Genomic DNA, 22221 nt, shown 5'->3' with positions numbered 1-22221 from the left:
TCGTTTGCACATGGATAGAAAACTGGCTACAGGATCGGGTACAGAGGGTGGTTGTTAATGGCACATTCTCTACTTGGAGTAAGGTTCTCAGTGGGGTCCCTCAGGGTTCTGTACTGGGTCCACTTTTGTTTAATTTGTTCATAAATGACTTAGGGGAGGGTATTATAAGCAATGTATCAGTGTTTGCATATGACACAAAACTCTGCAGACCAGTCAATTCTATCCAGGATGTGGCATCGTTGCAGCAGGATCTTGACCAACTGGCAAACTGGGCAGCTAAGTGGCAGATGAGGCTATATATAGGCATTATGGTTGAACGTGATGGACATACTGTATGTCTTTTTTCAACCCAACTTACTATGTTACTATGTTACTCATAGTTCCAGCCCTGATTCAAATTGCAATTCCATATAGTTGCGTTTGTAGTCACTACCCTGTGCGGAGTTTGATGCAGCGGAACACTGGAGATACCACCAGCTTCACTGAGTGCAACAATACTGGAATATGGGGGGGGGGGGGGGGGGGGAAAGAAGCATTCAGATTGCTCTCAAAATTGCAGTACACTTGTGATCACAAATGACCACTATAGAGTTAATCTGAAAATATTTCTAACCTTTCCAAAGACAAACAAATCCCCTGAAGGCAAGATAAAAACAGTTCCTAAGACTAGCACATAAATGACAGCAACATAACACTTTAATAAGATAAATTATTTGCACAATTAATTAATCAATTATTTAAGCCTAAAACATTTGCAGGACAAAAGCTAATTTTCCCCTAAAATGATATTCTAAACATCAAAACATCACTTATCTTATAGGAGGCAAATGTAAATTATTAAGCATGCCAAGTTAGTCTTTTTTGATACCATACCAAGGAAAATAGTTCGAAAATATAATACAAAATCCAAGGTTCAGGTTGGGTTTGGCATGTAATTGTTGGTAAAATTGTGATACCTACTATATCTCTTGCACTACCCGCCCATCAGGGTATAGGTATTATTTTACAAAAGAAAGATGGCGCCCATGGGCGCAAGGTTAGACCATCAGCGCACCGCATGATGTCATCACAATAGGGGCAAAATTCTATGTTAAAAGGATGTTAAAGATCTGGGTTTGACACATAAATATAGGTCTTTTCTCAGAAGGCACCTAGTTGTGCCGAAATTGTTATTTCTGCTTGATCTACCGGTTTTTGACTGCTCTGCTCCTGACTATGCTGATTGCAAACTTTTGCCTGAATTTGACCTGAGACTTGTTTAACCCCTTGGATACCGCATATTGGACATTCTGAACCCACCTTGGTCTTGACCTCAACCCTGGTAAGGGCTCTCAGGCCTTGACAAACGGATAGCTTCAGTATACACCTGATATAAATTCAGCAGAGTTCATTAAATTATCTGGCACTCACTAGTGATGAGCGATGATCTGTCCCGTTTCGCCGAAAAATGTGTGAATCTTTGAAAAGATTTGAGAACCAGCAAAAAAATTAATGAAACGGTGAAAATGTTGCACGGCAAGAAAGCATTTTAGCGGGAGATAACTTGTTGCGTGGTGAATTTTCCCGTGGCTAATTTTGAAACATGGAAATTCGTGAATCCAAATGGTGAATCCATTCATGGCTAATTATTTTGCACATCACTAGCACCCACTCTTTATTTGGCAACTTTCATTTCAGGGCTTGGGATTTATTGGCCCTATTCCATTAGTTTGGCTGTATGAATACTGCATGCAGAATGACATGGTACCAGTAATGAATGCAGTATCTGCTCCAAGATAAAACTCTACTCATTTGGGTTTCAGCCAGCCCTAGGTGGGAAAGAACCTTTTTCCAGAGCTCCAACATTTTATATAAATCATTGCTTTCTAATGACACCATGGCGGTGATTCACTAAAGTGCGTTAAAATGAGCGCTATTTATAGCATGCATTAAAAATTTTATTGTTTCTTATTTTTTGCGACTTAACGCTCGATTCACTAAAAGGACACACGTCAAAATTTAGACACAATGGGCCTGATTCACTAAAGGGCGATAAAAATTATCGCACGCTTTTTCGCGTTAAAAAACACAAAATAACTTGCGCACGATTCACCATAGTATTATCGCGTGCGAAAAATCGCCATTTTCGCATGGGGTATTTCTCGCATTAGTTTTACCGTTTTGCGTTAATTTCCGCGCTGAAAAGAATACGATCGCATGATTCACTATAACTTTTGCGCGCTAAATATCGCATTCGGCTATACGAAAATTAACACCTACTACAGGCAGGCGAAAAATTATACAAAAGTACAGTAAATGATTTTTTGCAATAAAATATGGACTTCAAGTATGTGTTTCCCCCAGAGTGACGCAGCCGCCAGTTTGCAGCGAAATGTTCATTTTTAATACAGTAATTTTCCGCAAGTATTGGCGTGTATGGCTAACATGGCGTGCGTTCATTTGCGCAACTATTTCTATTTGGCTACAAGTGATGAAATGTTTCGCCAGGCATGGATTCGCAGCGAATTTTTGGACGTGCGTTGAATTTTTTCGCGGTGGATTTTTTCATGCGTTTCGCAAAACAATCCGCCAATGGCAAAACGCATGAAAAAATTCGCCATGCAAAAATTCACCGCACATCCACAAATTGATACAAGTGTCAAAAAATAATAGTCACAGCAACAATTTTTTTGCCCGCACAACATTTTTGCCGTTTCGTGGATCTTTCGAAAGATTTGCTAATTTTTCACTAAAGAAACCAGAACACATTTGCTCATCACTAGTGGCTACTATTTATAAGCATCTACTATTTATATGCTACCATTTATATGCTACCATTCATATGTGGCTAATATTTATATACACCATTTATATGCTTCGACAATTTTTATACACTATTTCTATGCTACCATTCATATTCGGCGATTATTCGCGTAATTTAGCGCATGTACAGGCAAATACCGCATTGAAATAGTCTTTCGCGAGTTAAATAACGCTTGCAATATCGCGAGTAAAAAAGCGCGAGTATGCTTATAGTGAATCGTGCGAAAAATCGCCAAAATTAAGCGGCAGTAAAAATTTTAGCGCACAATAAGAATAGCACACGTTTTATCGCACTTTAGTGAATCAGGCCCAATGCTGTTTGCGTTATTTAACTCATGATGACCGTTTTTCTTGCGTTATTTTCCGCCGCGTGCGTTATTTCCTGATATATTTTGTGCACGTAACCATTACTTTCGGAAAACTACTGTTCTGAAAATGCCCATTTCCCTGCAAACTGGCGGCTGCATCACTCTGGGGCCAACACATATTGAATAAATCCCACTGCAAAGTCCATATTGTGTTGCCAAAAGCTCATGAACTGTACTTTTCTATAATTACCGCCTGCCCCAAGTAGGTGTTAATCTTCGCAGAGACAAATGCGATATTTAGCACGTTTAATGCTTCATATGTGTTTGTGAATCATGCGTTAGTATTATTTCTATGCGTGAATTAACGCAATAAGTTAAAAATAACGCATTGCAGTAGCTCGCGATTTAATGCATGCGATATGCGTTTTAACGCGCATGAAATTACATTGATAAATCGGGCGTTGTTTATCACCTGCTTTTTAACGCAAAAAAGCATGCGATAAGCGTTACCGCACTTTAGTGAATTAACCCTAATGTCTAGCTACTGGGACTCCATATTAAAACAGTTAGGTCATCAAAAGCCCTATTTAAAAGGGATTTATATTAATTAAAGATTTTGGCAACTTTTCCTAGTTCTAAAGACCTCAGACTGGATAGAATAGGCCTTCCTATTTCTACTGTGACCAAACTTAATACGAAATAAAATGAGTGTTTTGCTGAAGCCATTGAAATGATAGAATTTTAAAGCAACAGCAACAACAGTATTTTCAAAGAAATGTGCAAAACTAACATTGAATTTTTAGGATAGGGCGGCAAGTTTGTTCTTCTTTTAGCACCTTTTAATATTTTTTTACAGTTATGATTGTGAATAACAGCAAGGGGCCAAAGAATATGCTTCCTGCACATTTACTAGTATCTTAGGAAGTAAAAATAGTTCAACATAATTAAGCACAGCTCCAACTAAACAGTTGTGACATTTTCTATACATGAGTATTTCTCTGGAGAAGAATAGTTAAGAGACTCTCATTATCTCATGTTATATGTGAATTTCCTTTGAAAAGCTTTTTTTCCCTGGGCTTTACAGGAGAAGGATAATTAAAGATATCCTTAGCTAAGGTGTTAAGTACCACAATTTATACTACATCAAAAAGTTAATTAACTGTATATAATTGAGAGACGCTGTATTTTGTATTTTAGCTATCAGTTTCTATAGGGGAACAATTTATTCTTTAAGTGCAATAAATGTTATCCTTTATGTAATATATACTAGTTTTAAATATATAAAGCATATATAATAGTTTTATTTGTGCCTAATTGTTTAAGAGTTAGTGCATTAGGAAAAATTTGTTATTGCATAGAAACAATATAATAAATTAAGGGGGTCATTAGCTAACTGTCAGCCAGGGGAACGGTGACAGGGATTGGGTCTGGGCTGCTGATGCCCATTGGGTGTTTTCCCAAGTCCAAACCTGCCCCTAATTTGTCCTATTCCTACCATTCCTAATTCTGACCATGCAAGTTCTCCATTTGCTTAATTATTGGCATTGGCACAGGGTGTGTACATTATCCGAGCTCTTAAAGGAAAAGTGTGTCTGTCCCTGCCTGCAGATAGTTTTGTCATATGAACACACACAGGCATACACTTGTTTTGGTGTTCTAGCATTAAAATAAATAAAATAAATATATCTATCTATAACAAACAAGGAAAAGTTGTGCTCACCACTACATTTTTGCTGCTTCAGTAGAATTCCTGATATTTCAGATAAAAATGAGTGGAGGACTGGCCAGACCGGGGGTGAGTGAGTGTAGGACTGGCCAGACCGGGGGTGAGTGAGTGTAGGACTGGCCAGCCCGGGGGTGAGTGAGTGTAGGAATGGCCAGCCCGGGGGTGAGTGAGTGTAGGACTGGCCAGACTGGGGGTGAGTGAGTGTAGGACAGGCCAGACCGGGGGTGAGTGAGTGTAGGACTGGCCAGACCGGAGGTGAGTGAGTGTAGGACAGGCCAGACCGGGGGTGAGTGAGTGTAGGACAGGCCAGACCGGGGGTGAGTGAGTGTAGGACAGGCCAGACCGGGGGTGAGTGAGTGTAGGACAGGCCAGACCGGGGGTGAGTGAGTGTAGGACAGGCCAGACCAGGGGTGAGTGAGTGTAGGACAGGCCAGACCGGGGGTGAGTGAGTGTAGGACAGGCCAGACCAGGGGTGAGTGAGTGTAGGACAGGCCAGACCGGGGGTGAGTGAGTGTAGGACAGGCCAGACCGGGGGTGAGTGAGTGTAGGACAGGCCAGACCGGGGGGTGAGTGAGTGTAGGACAGGCCAGACCGGGGGTGAGTGAGTGTAGGACAGGCCAGACCGGGGGTGAGTGAGTGTAGGACAGGCCAGACCGGGGGTGAGTGAGTGTAGGACAGGCCAGACCGGGGGTGAGTGAGTGTAGGACTGGCCAGACCGGGGGTGAGTGAGTGTAGGACAGGCCAGACTGGGGGTGAGTGAGTGTAGGACAGGCCAGACCGGGGGTGAGTGAGTGTAGGACAGGCCAGACCGGGGGTGAGTGAGTGTAGGACTGGCCAGACCGGGGGTGAGTGAGTGTAGGACTGGCCAGACCGGGGGTGAGTGAGTGTAGGACAGGCCAGACCGGGGGTGACTGTGACGTAGTTGGCCAGCTTGAATATATTGCCATATATGGACAAACAATCTCTGTTTTGCTTAAAGGGGAGGGCATTCCTTGGTAGCTTAATGCACAGAATGTCTTTAGTATCCTATATATATTGATAATGGGTGAGTGCGAAGGAACTCTTATTGCTGTATATATGTATATATATAAAATGCAAACACTGATGGCACTCACAGGAATTGGTACAAAAAATTGTAAAAGAACATATAGGTCAAATAAATAGTGAGGTTTTTATTAATCCATCCAACGTTTCAGTTCCTAACTGGAACTTTCCGAAACCATTTTTAAAGAAGAATATTATTACCGAAATTGTATTTTCAAGTTCCATCAGTCTTGGCTCAATCCGAGCCAAGGTTCATAGAAGAAAGAGTGGGTGCTTGCCATAGGAATGGCCAAATGATCCATCCATTATGGCTTATGGTGTGCTACTTATTTTTGGATTGTGTGTGTGTGTATATATATAAATATCGTATTTTTCGCCGTATAAGACGCACTTTTTCTTCCCCAAAACTGGGGGGGAAAAGTTGGTGCATCTTATACGGCGAACTGTCTTCCTCTCTGTGCCGCGGCTCTCTGCCGCATCCTCGCTTTTATAAGGTTGCGCCCATGCGTACTGACGTCACACACACAGGGCGCAACCTTATAAAAGCACAGAAGCAGCTGGGAGCCGCGGCACAGAGAGGAAGACATCACGGGAGCCGGAGGCCGCTGGGGGGAGGTTAGGGGGGAAATGGAAGGCGCTTGGGGGCCCTGGGGGAAACTGAAGAATGCTGGGGGTGCCGTGGGGGAGCTGGAGGATGCTTGGAGGCCCTGGGGGAAGCTGAAGGATACTTGGGGGGGTCCTGGGGGAAGCTGAAGGATACTTGGGGGGTCCTGGGGGAAGCTGAAGGATACTTTGGGGGGCCCTGGGGGAAGCTGAAGGATACTTGCGGGGGCCCTGGGGGAAGCTGAAGGATACTTGGGAGGGGCCCTGGGGGAAGCTGAAGGATACTTGGTGGGCCCTGGGGGAAGCTGAAGGATAGTTGCGGGGGCCCTGGGGGAAGCTGGAGGATACTTGGGGGGGCCCTGGGGGAAGCTGAAGGATACTTGGGGGGCCCTGGGGGAAGCTGAAGGATAGTTGGGGGGGCCCTGGGGGAAGCTGAAGGATACTTGGGGGGGCCCTGGGGGAAGCTGAAGGATGCTTGGGGGGGCCCTGGGGGAAGCCTCATTATGTGCGAGCCCGCAGACAATTAACTTTATACAGTTGATATAAAATATTTTACTACAGTATTTGGTTCAGAATCTTTTTTTTCTAGATTTTCCTCCTTTAAAATTGGGTGCGTCTTATATTCTGGAGCGTCTTATAGGGTGAAAAATACGGTATTAGGGCTGCACCGAATCCAGGTTCGGTATTCGGCCAGGATTCACCCTTTTCAGCAGGGTTCGGATTCGGCTAAATCCACGGTCCTGGGCGAACCGAATCCAAATCCTAATTAGCATAAATGAGCATATACTAATTAGGATTTTGAAGGGTTAAGTGTCCGTGTGAACATGGAAGAGAAATTTTTTTTCCTACGTATGGGCCAACTTTTGCCCCCTTCTGGATCTAGGATTCAGATTCGGTTCAGTTTTGGCCGCAAAACTTGGGATGGATTCAGGGGTTCGGCCAAACCCAAAAAAACTGGGTTTGGTGCATCCCTAATATATATATATATATATACTTGACGACAGTTCCTTGAGGGACCCTGTGTTCCATTTATCTAACAGAGATGAGAAAGTTTCCGAAGGAATAACCATCTATTCCACCACACATTTACCCCTGGATTGAAATATATAAAAACAGAAATATTTTAATAGTTGATATTGTTAAATGATGACATATGATTGAGTATATTTTTTTAATGGGATCATTTTTCAAAAAAATCTTCACAGTTGGAAAAATTATAGTTACAAAAATGGTAATTTGTTGATTGTATTAAAATTAAGATTTATTTTTTTTTAACTAAAATGGACGCAATTAATTTTTTTTTGTTCTCTTACTGTCTAGGTTGTCTGGGATGAATGTGCCCCCTCCAGTAATCAGCAACAAAAACTGGTTAAGGTTACATTTTGTAACAGATAACAACCACCGATATAGAGGATTCAGCGCGCAGTATCAAGGTATGTGGTAACAAAAGATTTCCATTATGTTGGTCGATATCTCTATACATAATATACAAATATACATTTTTTTTACAATTGATTTTGTTTTTTTCATAAAACCTGAAGGTTGTAGGAGTAATGGCTTTTAGGTCATGACATCATGTATTCATAGTAACTTTGTTTGTCAATTCAGATTTCAGAGTTAATAGACTGCGGAAAACAGTTCAACCAATGACAGGAGTCCAATATTTTATTTACTGGAAAGAGATTAGCGATAACTGATTTGCAACATGCAATACTTTTTGAGTGTAAAGGGTGCTATTAAATATTTATGACATTATACAAATAGGTACAGGTATGGGACCTAATATCCAGGATGCTCAGGATCTGGGGTTTTCCAGATTAGGAGTCTTTTTGTAATATGGATCACCATACCATAAAGCTACCAAAACATCATTTAAAGATTAAATAAACCCAATAGGATTTTTGCCTCCAATAAGGGGTAATTATATCTTAGTTGGGATCATGTACAGGTACTGTTTTATTATTACAGAGAAAAGGGAATCATTTAACCATTAAATAAACCCAATAGGGCTGTTCTGCCCCCAATAAGGGGTAATTATATCTTAGTTGGGATCAAGTACAGGTACTGTTTTATTATTACAGAGAAAAGGGAATCATTTAACCATGAAATAAACCCAATAGGGCTGTTCTGCCCCCAATAAGGGGTATTTATATCTTAGTTGGGATCAAGTACAGGTACTGTTTTATTATTACAGAGAAAAGGGAATCATTTAACCATTAAATAAACCCAATAGGGCTGTTCTGCCTCCAATAAGGGGTAATTATATCTTAGTTGGGATCAAGTACAGGTACTGTTTTATTATTACAGAGAAAAGGGAATCATTTAACCATGAAATAAACCCAATAGGGCTGTTCTGCCCCCAATAAGGGGTAATTATATCTTAGTTGGGATCAAGTACAGGTACTGTTTTATTATTAAAGAGAAAAAGGGAATCATTTAACCATTAAATAAACCCAATAGGGCTGTTCTGCCCCCAATAAGGGGTAATTATATCTTAGTTGGGATCAAGTACAGGTACTGTTTTATTATTACAGAGAAAAGGGAATCATTTAACCATTTTAAAAAATGTGAGTTACTTGATTAAAATGAAGTCCATTGGAGATAGCCCTCCCATGATTTGGAGCTTTATGGATAATGGGTTTCCAGATAATAGATCCTATACATGTATATATTTTACTGATTTGTAAAGGATGTGTTATTTCATGACATCCTAACATTATAAAATGGATACGTCCCTGATAGTTTATTATTCTCTTCTCTAAACATCCTATTATAGTCATTGGTTGCTGATTTTCCGAAGTCAATGTACATGTGGACTGTTAGTCAAGTCAGTAGCATTTACATTTTTTGTAGGGTGTCATACACATTTTGGAGCCAACAAAAATTTTAGAACTACAGAATGAGCTAGTCAGTGGAAGACAATATCCATTGGCATTGAGGTCCCCATAAAGTGCCGTACAAATATAATCTATAGTACTCACATAAAAAGGCCATAATGTCGCACCATAGAGTCGGTTCCCTGTCTTTGAGCAATCCCTGCCTTTGCTTACATGGCAACATGTGTCGTAGATCAAATAGATACCAACTGTATTTTATATTAATGGACCTTAAGTTAAAAACGATTCTACAGTATTACACCTTCACTGAAACTCAAAACTGGATATGATTATTTCTCTAATAATGATTCCAATTGGTATGCACCTCCATCAAACTAAAATGCTGTACTGTTATATGTATATGCTGTCTGAACACAGCCTCCAAAGGATTTCCGTAACTGTTGAAATGCAATCAGCTATAACCTGCAAACTGTTGTTCAGTTCTCTACAGAATTCCAATATGGTCATTTTAAACCAATCAATATTTCATCAACTGGGAATTTTTAAAAATTTTAAATTATTTTTGAAAGTTTTTGTAATACACAGAATGTGTGTAATACACAGAATGTGTGTATGTGTGAATCATTTGATAGTGTACATGTATCTAGTTCTAAATAGTGATGGGCGAAATAATTCGGCAGGCATGGATTTGCGGCGAATTTCCACGTTTTGGCATTGGTGGATTTTTATTCGCGAAACGTGCAACCAAATTTGCCGTAGGTCAAAAAATTGGCGCCCACGTTAAAAAAATGAGCACGTAAAAAAAATTATGTGCATTTTTTTGCGACGTGCGTCATTTTAGTCATTTCGCAAAGCTTTTCAAAGATTTGCAAATTTTCCCGCGAAGCTAAACGGACAGATTCGCTCATCACTACTTTTAAATTTAACATTTATGTATATTCAAAACAAACAGCTAAAAACATTAATGATCATGCATAGGCTTACAATAAAATTAACATCTTATAATTCACATTTTGTCAATTTTTTTTAGATTTTATATTTAACAAAGTTAGAAACCAGTAGGTTAGTAGGCACTCCAGATACGATTAGAATGGATAACTTTATAATCTTAGAGCTGGTTTTTCTCTTTTTTCAATGAGATCCAAATCAGGAGGTAACAACGTATATAGAATTGTATATGCTCTCAGTTAATCATGGAGATCTATTTTAAATGAGAAGGAAAGTCATTTTACTGCCAATAGATTTGCCACATTAGTACCACATAGAAGGCTATATTTATTCTGCAGAAAGCATTACCATACCTGAGTAAAGAGCCCTAGAAGCTTCCTCTGTTTGTTTAGAATTGCAGCGGCCATTTTAGCTTGGTCTTCATAGCTTCCTGCTGCAGCTCTAGCCATTATAGCGGAGATCACACATTTCTAAGGGTGGGAGTGAGTTTTATGAATTCTTATGGGAGGGGGGAGCAGGAGAGAGAGTATGAACCTGAGAACATGTTTACAAAGAAGGAGACAAGAAATCCTGTGTTTATTTTGATAGAGGACTCAGTGCAGCATTACTGTGAGTGCTTATGTCTGTATTTACATAGACCTTTCTTTTAAAGCTTACTTTTTTTTTTAGTTTTTACCTTTCCTTCTCCTTTAAACAGCATGGGGGCAATTTTGAGTTCCAAACCATGGAATCACTGTCTTTAAAATGCAATATAACATTAAAGTATGGATTTTCCTGGTATATATCTATGTATTAGAGATATTATATTTTTTGTTTCCTGGTTGCCACCTTGTTGATACCTTCAGTAGTTTTAAAAGCAGTTTAAGCAATAGTTACCATACTAAGAAGATATGTGATATCTTTACACAAACTTTAAACTACGTAACAAAAAAAATCAAAGTTGTTATTTTAATTAGAGCTGTGTAAAAGGTTTCAAAATGCTCAAGTCCAGCTGAAAATATGTATTTTTGTTTGTGTCTCTCATATTTTTCTAAACATTAGTTAAATATTTTTAATATTGACTCAGAAAACATATTGTTGAAGATCACTGTGACATTTTTCTGATTTTTTTCTGAATAAACAAAGCACACTATTCTTTTTATAGTGCTTCAAATATCATTTTGGTTTAAGTTTAGCATATTTTGCCAGGGGATAGTAATTTCCATTAAACTGAATCTGTGTAGCACTGGTAGATTTACTGTACATAGCATGTACAATTATTCTTATTCTACCCCGTCTAGCTAAAAAATGTCTTTCCATTACATGTACATTTGTAAAGTTGCATGTATTAAAGATTTCCTTTATAGTAGAGGCACATATGAGTAGTAGTTTTTGTTATTTTGATCTGCATTAAGGATTAAAGTGACTTGGTCTATACTGTAAGGCTTGCTTATCTCCTGTAATTATAGCAAAATTCTGAATGATTTTTCTTATTCTGGTAAAGAAAGTCAAACTATTTTAGCGGGTAATACACAGCCTAAACAATAATTATTTTAACAAGGTACTTGATTTTTTTTTTAAATATCTTATATTAACTGAGTTATTATAGCAGTGATCCCCAACTAGTGGCTCAGGGGCAACATGTTGCTCCCCAACCCCTTGGGTGTTGCTCTCAGTGCCCCCAAACCAGGTAGTTATTATTGAATTCCTGACTTGGGGGCAAGTTTTGGTTGAATAAAAACAAGATTTACTACCAAATAAAGCCCCTGTAAGCTGATAGGGTGCATAGAGGCTCCCTAATAGCCAATCTTAGCCCTTATTTGGCTTCTCCATGAACTTTTATGGTGCTTGTGTTGCTCTCCAAGTCTTTTTCCATTTGACTGTAGAATCAGTTAACATGTGCTTACACAGTGAAAATAGCTTCTTGCAGCCCCAGGTTTCCATTTGACTGTGGCTCACGAGTAAGAAAGGTTGGAGAGCCCTGTATTATAGCATATTGAAACACAAATAACTTGAATAAGTACTTAAAAACTGCACTAAAATAAGCATTATGCAAAAAAATAACGTTTTTAATTCTATAATGAGGCAAGTCCAGGTCATTTGTGTTTGTTATGTTGAGTGAACAGATTTGAATTATAAAAATGAAAGATGTGTCGGACATGTCTGGAGCTAGTGGATATGGTAATTGTTTAATTACACCAAATATTGCATGTAGGCATACCAAAAGATTCAACCCCCAACCTTCTTGGTACCACTTTACGTGTATAACATTAAAATGCAAACATCTCATCCAATTACCTTGTCTTGCAGCCAAACATTTTCTTTCTTTCCTCAAGTTGATTTAAAAAAATAAAAAATAAATAAAAGCTCAGCACCTAAAACCTTCTAAGCTTTTTATTTATTAAAAAAAATGTTTATGGTAAAAAAAAAAAAAAAAATTCTGCTGCAAACCAAGATAATTGGATACAGAAAGGACGAGTAAGATTAGCGAGTAAGATTAGGAACTCACGCATGGTTTAAGTAACTGATTGCTTGAACCTAGAGGCATAAGCAATAATAAATCAGCCCCTAAAATCAGCCCCTAAAAAAATCAATGGTCACTGTCAACTTAGTAAATCTAATAACAAAGGATGAGATATTTTATAAATATAAAAAAAAAAAAAAAAATAGTGTAACATGAAAACTGACGTGTCAAAAACTGACAAATTAGACTTTTTTTGACGTGCAACAATTTTTTTGTGACACATGCCATTTTTTCCGCAGCTGTTTCAGAAAAAAAGTATGCCTATCATGAAATGTGGATATTTGCTGCGAATCCATGCCCACCTTAAAATTTTTCTCCAGGCATGGATTCGTCAAAAAAATACCGCGGTCGCATCAAAATAGGCTTGGTCACGTCAAAAAAGACGCATGCGCCGAAAAAAGACGTGACCGACAAAAAAAAATGCATGGCAAACATGTTTCATGGATTTGTTGCCATTTCAGAAATTTTTGGGCGAAGTGAAAAGGAACAAATTGGCTCATTACTAGTGTACTGTAGCCAGGGGCGGGCCGAGCTGACCGGGCACCCTAGGCAACCCGGTCGGCTACCTCGCCCCTGCACCTGCATCGCGGTGGAGGGGTTTCCGATGTAAAGAAGCATGACTCAAAACTAATCGCGGACGAGGGGTAGGCAGGAGAGGCTCCTGCCTGGCCCCCTCCTATTCGTTGCGCCCTAGGCAGCTGCCTCTTCTGCCTACCCCTAGTTCTGGCCCTGACTGTAGCAATTTTTTTCCAAACACTCACAAGGAAAGCCACCTCTTCACTTCACTAAGATCCTCCTGTATTCATTCTCTCTTATCTCATGTTCCTGATGATTATGATATTATATACTATATTATATATTATATACATATTATAGAGTGTATTTGTTAACAAAGCTATCCTAATAGTTACACACTGTATGGCAAAGTGGAAAGACTCCTCTACATATTAAGAAAATATCACAAATCAATAGAGATGTAGCGAACTGTTCGCCGGCGAACTAATTCGCGCGAACATCGGGTGTTCGCGTTCGAGCAAATTCGCAGACTTTTGCCAATGTTCGCCACTTTGGGTTCGCCGCGGTTTTTTTTTTGGTGTCGCGTTTTTTCGCCTTGGGTTTTCCGCCGCGTTTTTTTGCTTCGTTTTATCGCCTATACATAGGAATAGCTTGCGTTTTTTTTTTTGGCGTTTTTTTTTGGCGTTTTTTTTTTTTTTTTGCGGTTTTTTTTTTGGCGTTTTTTTACAAGTTTTTGCCCTTGATCCCCCTCCTGCATGCCACTGTCCAGGTCGTGGCACCCTTTAAACAACTTTAAAATCAGTTTTCTGGGCAGAAATGGCTTTTCTAGGTTTTAAAGTTCGCCTTCCCATTGAAGTCTATGGGGTTCGCAAAGTTCGCGAATATTCGCGAGTTTTGGCGAAAGTCCGCGAACGGGTCGGCGATGTTCGCTACATCCCTACAAATCAATCAATATAATAGGTTTTTAACAACTATGCATCATATATGATTGTGTTTGGCAGTGTCATATGATTAAATATTGATCAAGCACTTTCTATTCTTTTTTACAATGAGTCCTAGATGGCATTAATGATGTTCCAGTTGATGTTGTTGAAAACAACATTTTGAATGTTTTTGCACCATAGTAATACTTCTGATTAATAAGCACAATTAAACAATTCCATGTAATACATTAAGAAATAACTAAATCAACAATGAATCATTTTTTTTTTCACCAAAGATTTCCATCAGAACAGAAGAGGGGTTAACTCCTGAATGTATAATTTGCACATTTTAGATCACCACATTCCAGTTGTTTTTGGACTGATTCAGCAGTTGTATTTCACATTCCCTGTGCTGCTCATAGGATGACACTAGCTAAAGAGCTTTAGCCAAGGGGTAGCCAAAGGGCTGTTAACATTTGTAACTGTTATGCTACTGTTCAAATGGTATTGCTTTAGTCCATTGAACTTTAAGCCCATTTGATATAAATGTATTATTTTAACACACACTCTGCATTCTGGCTTACCTTAGTCTCCTATTCTACAATATGTCATTTAATTATAGCTGTTTTTTGTTTTTTTTTTGCTGTTGTTACAATCTCTTGTCATGTCTTTCATTCTGTAATTATTTTCTCTATTTTATTCTTTCTTCGATAAATTTTAAAATGATTCAATGATATCACTGTCCAGTTAATACCTTTTAAGGATTTAGAACAATTATTAAATGTATCCCTAAATATAATGTTTGTTATAGACCAGGGGTCCCCAACCACTGGGCCGTGGACTTGTGTCAGGCCGTGGGCTGTGCTAAACTGGGCCGCCTCTGGTACAAATTAACCTGTGATCCCAACTACCCGATGTGTTACACAGCTATGACAACAGCTATGCGAAGCCCAGGGAGCTTTCTACTGATTGCAACAAGGATCAAAATACTTAAAGCTCCATACTAAGCAGCAGGGCATGTCACCCTTAGGTGGGAGTAAGAGGAGCAAGGGGGGGTGGGTGCATCTTGTTGCTGGGAAACAAGCTCAGGTCTTTTACTGATTTTGTATTATGGGGAGCTGTATTATATTTTATAATGTAATAATAGCAATAAAGTGCATAATATACAATGTAATTACATTTACATTATATATGTAATAATTAAATGATATACTGTGAACTAGTTGCACCACCCCAACCCCCACCCCCGGTCCCTGGAAAAATCATCTTGATTGAAACCGGTCCGTGGTCAAAAAAGGGTTGGGAACCACTGTTATAGACATGAATAGAAAGCATAAGCATTTTGCTATATGCCTTCTTACATCACTACAGCCTCATGCATCATAAAACTGTGTGTCTTTCATAATTCCCTAGTTATGGTACTTTAATCCTTACCCTCATTGGTTCTGATACAATTGTTTTATTCATGTTAATTTGCTATCAGTTACTGAGAGTCAATTAGATTTTTGCATTCTGCAGTGAAAGATAAATCATTTTAGCCTGAATAAAGCCACACATGGGTATATTTCAGTTGATGATGGGCCTACTCAATATCTGGCCAAAAAATGGCAAGACGTTGATCATGCAGGTTAGATTTTCAGCGGATCTTATACTGTATGGCCAATTTTTGCTTCTGAACTCTCATGGCTAGAATTTTTGAGAGATAATTAGTGATGAGCGAATCTGTCCAGTTTCGCTTTGTGGAAAATTTGCAAATCTTTGCAAATCATTTGCGAAACGGTGAAAATGTTGCACGTCAAAAAAAAATGACGCACACAACTTTTTTTTTGACGCACACCATTTTTTTTCATGTGTGCAACAATTTTTTTTGCCACAGGCGACAATTTTTTGATGCAGTTCTGCCGAATTATTTCACCCATCACTACAAATTATACATTCTATGCCAAAAATAGCTGTGACAACTTTCAGATCCAATGTTAAATATATTAGATAGCTATTATATAAATAGGAATCATTTTCTATTACCTTGTGTGAGTTTTCATTTACATAGTAAATTTCCATCAGAATTAAACTTTAAAAACCCACTTCAGGCTTCAAGGGTGAGTCAACTTTAAATTTATATTTCAGGTTGGTTTTCCTTTCTGATTTGTTGTGGTTGTTTAATTGCTTAGTTCTTTGTTCAGCATTAGTGATGAGTGAATTTGCCCCCTTTCGCTTTGCCAAAAAATTTGCAAAACTCAAAAAAAAACGGGAAATGCATTGAAGTCAATAGCCTTTTTTTCATGGCTACCGCGCAACTTTTTTTACTTCCACGACTTTTTCTTGCACTTGCAACTTTTTTTCTCACTTCGAATACATTTAAGTCAATGGGTGTTTGTTCTCACTCCAAAAGCATTAAAGTCAGTAGATATTTCTTCTCACTCCTACCGAGCAACATTTGTTTATGTGCGCAATTTTTTTCTCAGTCAAAATATATTAAAATCAATGGATATATCAGTCATTCTAAATGTGGAATTTCACCACAAATACATTCCTGGTGAATACATTTGCTCATCACTATTCAGAAGAAGTGTAATTTCAGCACTGGTTGATAGGGATGTAGCGAACCAAAAAAAAAGCGCGAGTATTCGCAAACTTTGCGAACCCCATAGACTTCAATGGGAAGGTGAACTTTAAAACCTAGAAAAGTCATTTCTGGGCAGAAAACTAATTTTAAAGTTGTTTAAAGGGTGCCACGACCTGGACAGTGGCATGCAGGAGGGGGATCAAGGGCAAAAATTTATCTGAAAAATACTTTGTTGACACAGCGTTGCGTAAAATCGCAAAGGCAGCTGGCAGACCTAGCGGAAATATGCGGCGTTTTTTGCTATTTTGCGCTATTTGGATGGCGTATGTGTGGCTTGCGCGGCGTTTTTAGGCCGAGAAAAAACGCAGCGGAAAAACGCCACGCGAACCCAAATTGCGAACATACGCGAAAAGTTTGCGAACTTGCACGTTCGCGGACACCCGATGTTCGCGCGAATTAGTTCGCCGGCGAACAGTTCGCTACATCTCTACTGGTTGATAGGGTCCAAATTAGAGACTGGAAGATGTATAGCAGAAGGCCTGAAAATTAAGAGAAGTAATAAGTAACAATACAATTGTAGTGTCACAGAACAATATTTTTGGCTGCTAGGGTCAGTGACACCCCATGTGAAAGTTGGAAAGAGACCCCAAACCCTAAACCCAAATGCTTTGTGGGTTTATCAATAGTAACTTTGTTGTTAAAGGCTTCCCTTAATGTGATTTGTAATAAATCACTAAAATGGGAAGCAGTCACAGAATCCCATGTAAACAGGCATAGTAAAAGTTTATTATTCACTGTTGGTAAGGTACTGTAGTTAAATACAGTCATTTTGCATTCTGTGCTAGGTGGACTTAACCAGAGATTATTCTTAAGTGAAAGGTAGCACAGAACATGAAAAGGCTGTATGTAGTGATGAGTGAATCTGTCCCGTTTCGCTTCGCCATAAAATTCGCGAAACAGCAAGAAAATTTGTCAAAAATGGCGAAAAATTTGCGAAACGCATTTGTCACATGAGTTTTTTTGTCGTCCGCATCTATTTTGTCGCCAGCCTCTTTTTTTTTGTCCACCGTACTGTTTTGCTGCCACGGCGCCCAAATTTTGCCGCGACCGCACCCAATTTTACACATATTTTTCCGCTGCGAATTTTCACGGAAGTTTTGCAAAACAATTTGCCAATACTGAAATGCGGAAATTTGCTGTGAATCCATGCCTGTTGAAAAAATTCGCTCATCACTAGCTTTATGCATTTCTTTATAAGGTATACCTTGCACTCAACAGACTTGCACAGATATGTTATGGTTCTATATATGTGTAACACAGATGAATGATTTAGAGAACATAGCTTCTCAAAGCCATGACCAGGGGGTGCGTAATCTGTAGATATCCCCCTTGCAGCAAAAGGAAAATCTGGCAGAATTCCCCATCTAATTCTCTACCTGTGGTGTAGGGAGCATATCCAGGAAACATGTACTGTGATTTTGGGTTGAGATTCAGAACTTATTTATTAGGGGTACATGCTACTGAATTGTCTTCATAAATTAGCCGGCACTGTAAGAGCATACCCAGTAGATTATGCAAACATGTAGAAATGATTTAAAAAAAATATTACATTAATAAAAATAATGTCAGTCAATTAATGGTTCGTTAAAGATGTGTTTCTTAATAACAGTGCTATACTTTGAAACAAAAAAGTAAAAAAAAATAACAGAATGAAAGGGTAAATGTAGTACAAAAAATGTAATATAGGAACATCTGCAATATCCATCCATTAAAATGATTTTGTTTTCTAATAACACACTTTTAGTTTTACCTGCATCTCCTACAGCTGTAAACTCTTCATTTCAATGTGCAGTTCTAGCTATAATGGCCTTGCACACATAGCTGTTGGAAAAACCGGGAAAGCCTATAAAATATAATTATTGTTATATAGCTCAGTGATCACTGACTATCTCAGATCTTTATTGCTTCATGGAATTACTCATGGACTTCTTCATCATCACTGCAGCACATCATAGTATAGAAGTCAACCCAATTATGTTATCCACATCCTAAAGATCGACACAAAATTTGTAAGAAAAGATATAAATAAACATATAAAAACAAACCATAGTTAACATAAATACTTGCCTAAAGGGGACATTTGATGTCTTTGATATAGAAAGTATTATTTATATTATTATTATTATTATTATTATTATTTATATTATTTATAAAGGTTATTTATATTGGTGTCTCATGATATCTCAACTTTATCATTAAGCGTTGCACTGTATGCAGAGTTTGTCATCCACTTGATGACAATTACATTTTCTATTTCATATTTGTCTTAAGGACATCTGAGTAGTGTTTTACAACCTTTTTCAAAAATAGAAGTAAAGTAAAACTTCTGTAGTTTGGAGTAGCTGCCCAAAACCATTGCAACTAACCGGTTTAGTGTTGTGGTACTTATACATTTGGTTTAAGACTGTGGTACTAATACACCTTATCCCTGACTTGAGGGGAAAGACTGGATAGCTTATCCTACTTACTGTGTTTCTTAAAGAGCTTTTAGTTGATGACGGCACATTAAGCAGAATGAATGTTAATGTTAAGTTTGCATGGTAGAATACGAAATACCAACATTAAGAACTTTCATATACCAAATCAGTTGATTAATTATGAAGATGATGCATTATAGGAATTTTCCTTTTTTCCTTTTTTAATTATTATTTGCAAAAAGCAAAACAAAAAAATGTGCAGATAATACAGGTATTGGACCCCTTATCCGGAAACCCGTTATCCAGAAAGCTCCGAATTACGGAATGCCCGTCTCCCATAGACTCCATTTTAATCAAATAATTCAGAATTTTAAAACTGATTTCCTTTTTCTATGTAGAAATAAAACAGAACCTTGTAATTGATCCCAACTAAGATATAATTAATCCTTATTGGATGCAAAACAATCCTATTGAGTTTAATTAATGTTTTATTGATTTTTTAGTAGACTTAAGGTATTGAGATCTAAATTACGGAAAGACCCCTTATCCGGAATACCCTTGGTCCCGAGCATTCTGGATAATGGGTCCTATACCTGTATAACAAACTAGCCTAAAGGTGGCCATACACAGGCCGAATCTAGCTGCCGATATCGGTCCTTTAGACTGATTCGGCAGCTTATCCCCCCCGTGTATAGGCACTAATAATGGGCCTGCCCGACCAACATATGCCCTGAAATTGGACAGATCTAGATAGGGCAGGTTTGAGTTTTTGTCGTATTAAGGACCACATTGGCTCATTTGATGCGGTTCCCAAACCGACTGGCACCTATATATGCCGTTCTAATTTGATTGTTTGGCCCCAGGGCCAAACAACCAAATTTGCCTGATATCTCCCACCCATTCGTGGGGATATCGGGAGAAGATCTGCTCACTTGGCGACCTTGCGAACTAATTGTTCATTAGTTGGAATAAAATCTGTTTCAGTTTTGCCTGACAGAAATAACTTCAAAGTTTGATTTTTTAAATTTCAATTATTCTTAAGTTTGGAATAAAGAAAGAACACTGGTGCTTATCTTTATGACTAATGGGCGAAAATAAATTCTTCTGGGGTTTGTTGTCTTGGTAATTTTCTGGCAGTTTACCACCATCTTACTAAACATCAGAGGATGTATGTAAAAAAATATTTGATCTAGACCAAGGGAGCATTGAGAAATAATATGAGTGATTTTCAAGGAAACATAGTTATGACATTTTATATAGTGAAATATCTGAAAAGCAAAGTAAATATTTATTAAAATAAATGTTCATTATGAACATTTAGGAGAGGAACTAAACAAAATATTTCTGTGATATCATACAATATGGTTAAATAGACCAAAACAGAAAGCTTTGCTTTAGCTCTGGTCTAGTCCTTTTAATGTATTTGTCTTTTTCAATATGTTGTAAGTGGTAATCCTTTATCTGTTTATTCAGTGTAGAGTTTTTCAAAAATCTCACACTATTCAAAATTGGTTTCTTTGTAACAATTTTGTTAAACTGCATCCCTAGGTGAAATTAGTGAAAATTAGGGTTGCGCCATATCTTGAAATTGGTTTAGGATTCAGCTTTTTCCATTAGGATTCAAATGCAAGTGCCTGGCTGAAAACTTAGGTGATAGTGACTCTAAAAACTATCCTTCAAAATGTAAATGTAACCTATTAGTCATGTTGATCCCCCCTACCAATAAGTCTGTTTTTATAAGTAATTGTTGCATGAGTTTCTTAACCTGACTTTTTTGCCAACCTGACTGTCCTTTCCAGGGTTGGACTGGGGTGTGAAGGGCCCACCGGGGCTCCCGTCCCTGGCACTTGACGTGTCAGGGGAGGAGTGTTCAGGAGGGGGAGTGCCGGCAAGGGTCGGGTCTGGGCCGTGGGGGCCCACTAGAGCCGGGGCCCACCAGGATTTTTCCCGGTGTCCCGGTGGCCCAGTACGACCCTGGTCCCTTTCCAACATGTCAGTTATAGCTTCTAATGCTAACGGACTCCTGCTGCACAATAAGGCCACCCCCTCATAAAGGGAACATGGGGGATCAGATAATGTAAAAGCATTAGGCAAATACTTTTAAGGCAAAATTATAAATAGCATGCAAAGACAATGTTATAATAGATGTAAAAATAAGGGGGGGGGTTGGTGTCAGTGTCTCTTTAAGATCATGTGACTTTAGACCATATGACTACAGACATTGCACATGCAATGTTTCCCCCAGGAATTTACCAATTTGCAAATGCGAAATAGGATTTCAACTTGGTTTGGGATTCATCTGAATCCTTTGTGAAAGATTAAGTATTTGGCTAAATCCTAAAAACCAAGTAGACTGCATCTTTATTGACTGCATTGCCTGTTGTTTAGCCAGAATTAAACTTACAATGAAATATATTGACATTTTGTAGAAATTGCCTGGGATATTTGCCAAAAGAAAATCATAGTTTTTCAGCAACTGATCCTACGAAGGCCATGCAGTGTGGTGGGCATGGATGGCTGGAGAAACATGCTGATTTTGTGCAATAAATAAAGTACTGACAAGGTTATCTTTGAACACTAATGAATGACTTCTTATCACAAAGGCCTATATCCTTTTCATCACATAGAGCTTAGGTTTCTCTTGTAAGTCATGCTCAAACAATGTGTCCTCACATATTGAACCATAGGAAATATTTTTTCAGCCTTCATCTTACCTGCCTTGTGCTTTTCCCCAGCTAATAGATTAACTTGTGACGGATTCCTCCATGGCACACAGGCAGTGGAGTCAAAACCCTTTGGCACATTTCTGTAGTGAGATCCTCAAAGGCATCAAATAATGTTGCACATTAGAGAGAGAGGAAGCAAACTGTAGACAGGAATGAAATAAATGCTGGCAGTTAAGTACTAAAAGACCACAAAGGTCCATAGTGCACGGTAAATCAAGATATTAATTAAACTTTCTGACTTA

The 22221-nt window shown here is 38.5% G+C and overlaps 1 protein-coding gene across 1 annotated transcript in view; it reads left to right on the top strand.

Annotated features, from left to right (window-relative positions):
- csmd3 (CUB and Sushi multiple domains 3) overlaps positions 1-22221 on the top strand; it is a 657789-nt gene that overhangs the window by 206755 nt on the left and 428813 nt on the right. The window contains exon 6 of the mRNA XM_018094906.2: positions 7804-7916. Coding sequence (XP_017950395.2) covers positions 7804-7916 — 113 coding nt within the window. The remainder of the gene's footprint in view (positions 1-7803; positions 7917-22221) is intronic.

This window comes from Xenopus tropicalis, chromosome 6, assembly GCF_000004195.4.
Source record: "Xenopus tropicalis strain Nigerian chromosome 6, UCB_Xtro_10.0, whole genome shotgun sequence".
Classification (NCBI taxonomy): domain Eukaryota; kingdom Metazoa; phylum Chordata; class Amphibia; order Anura; family Pipidae; genus Xenopus; species Xenopus tropicalis.
This window is presented reverse-complemented; position numbering and strand designations above follow the sequence as displayed.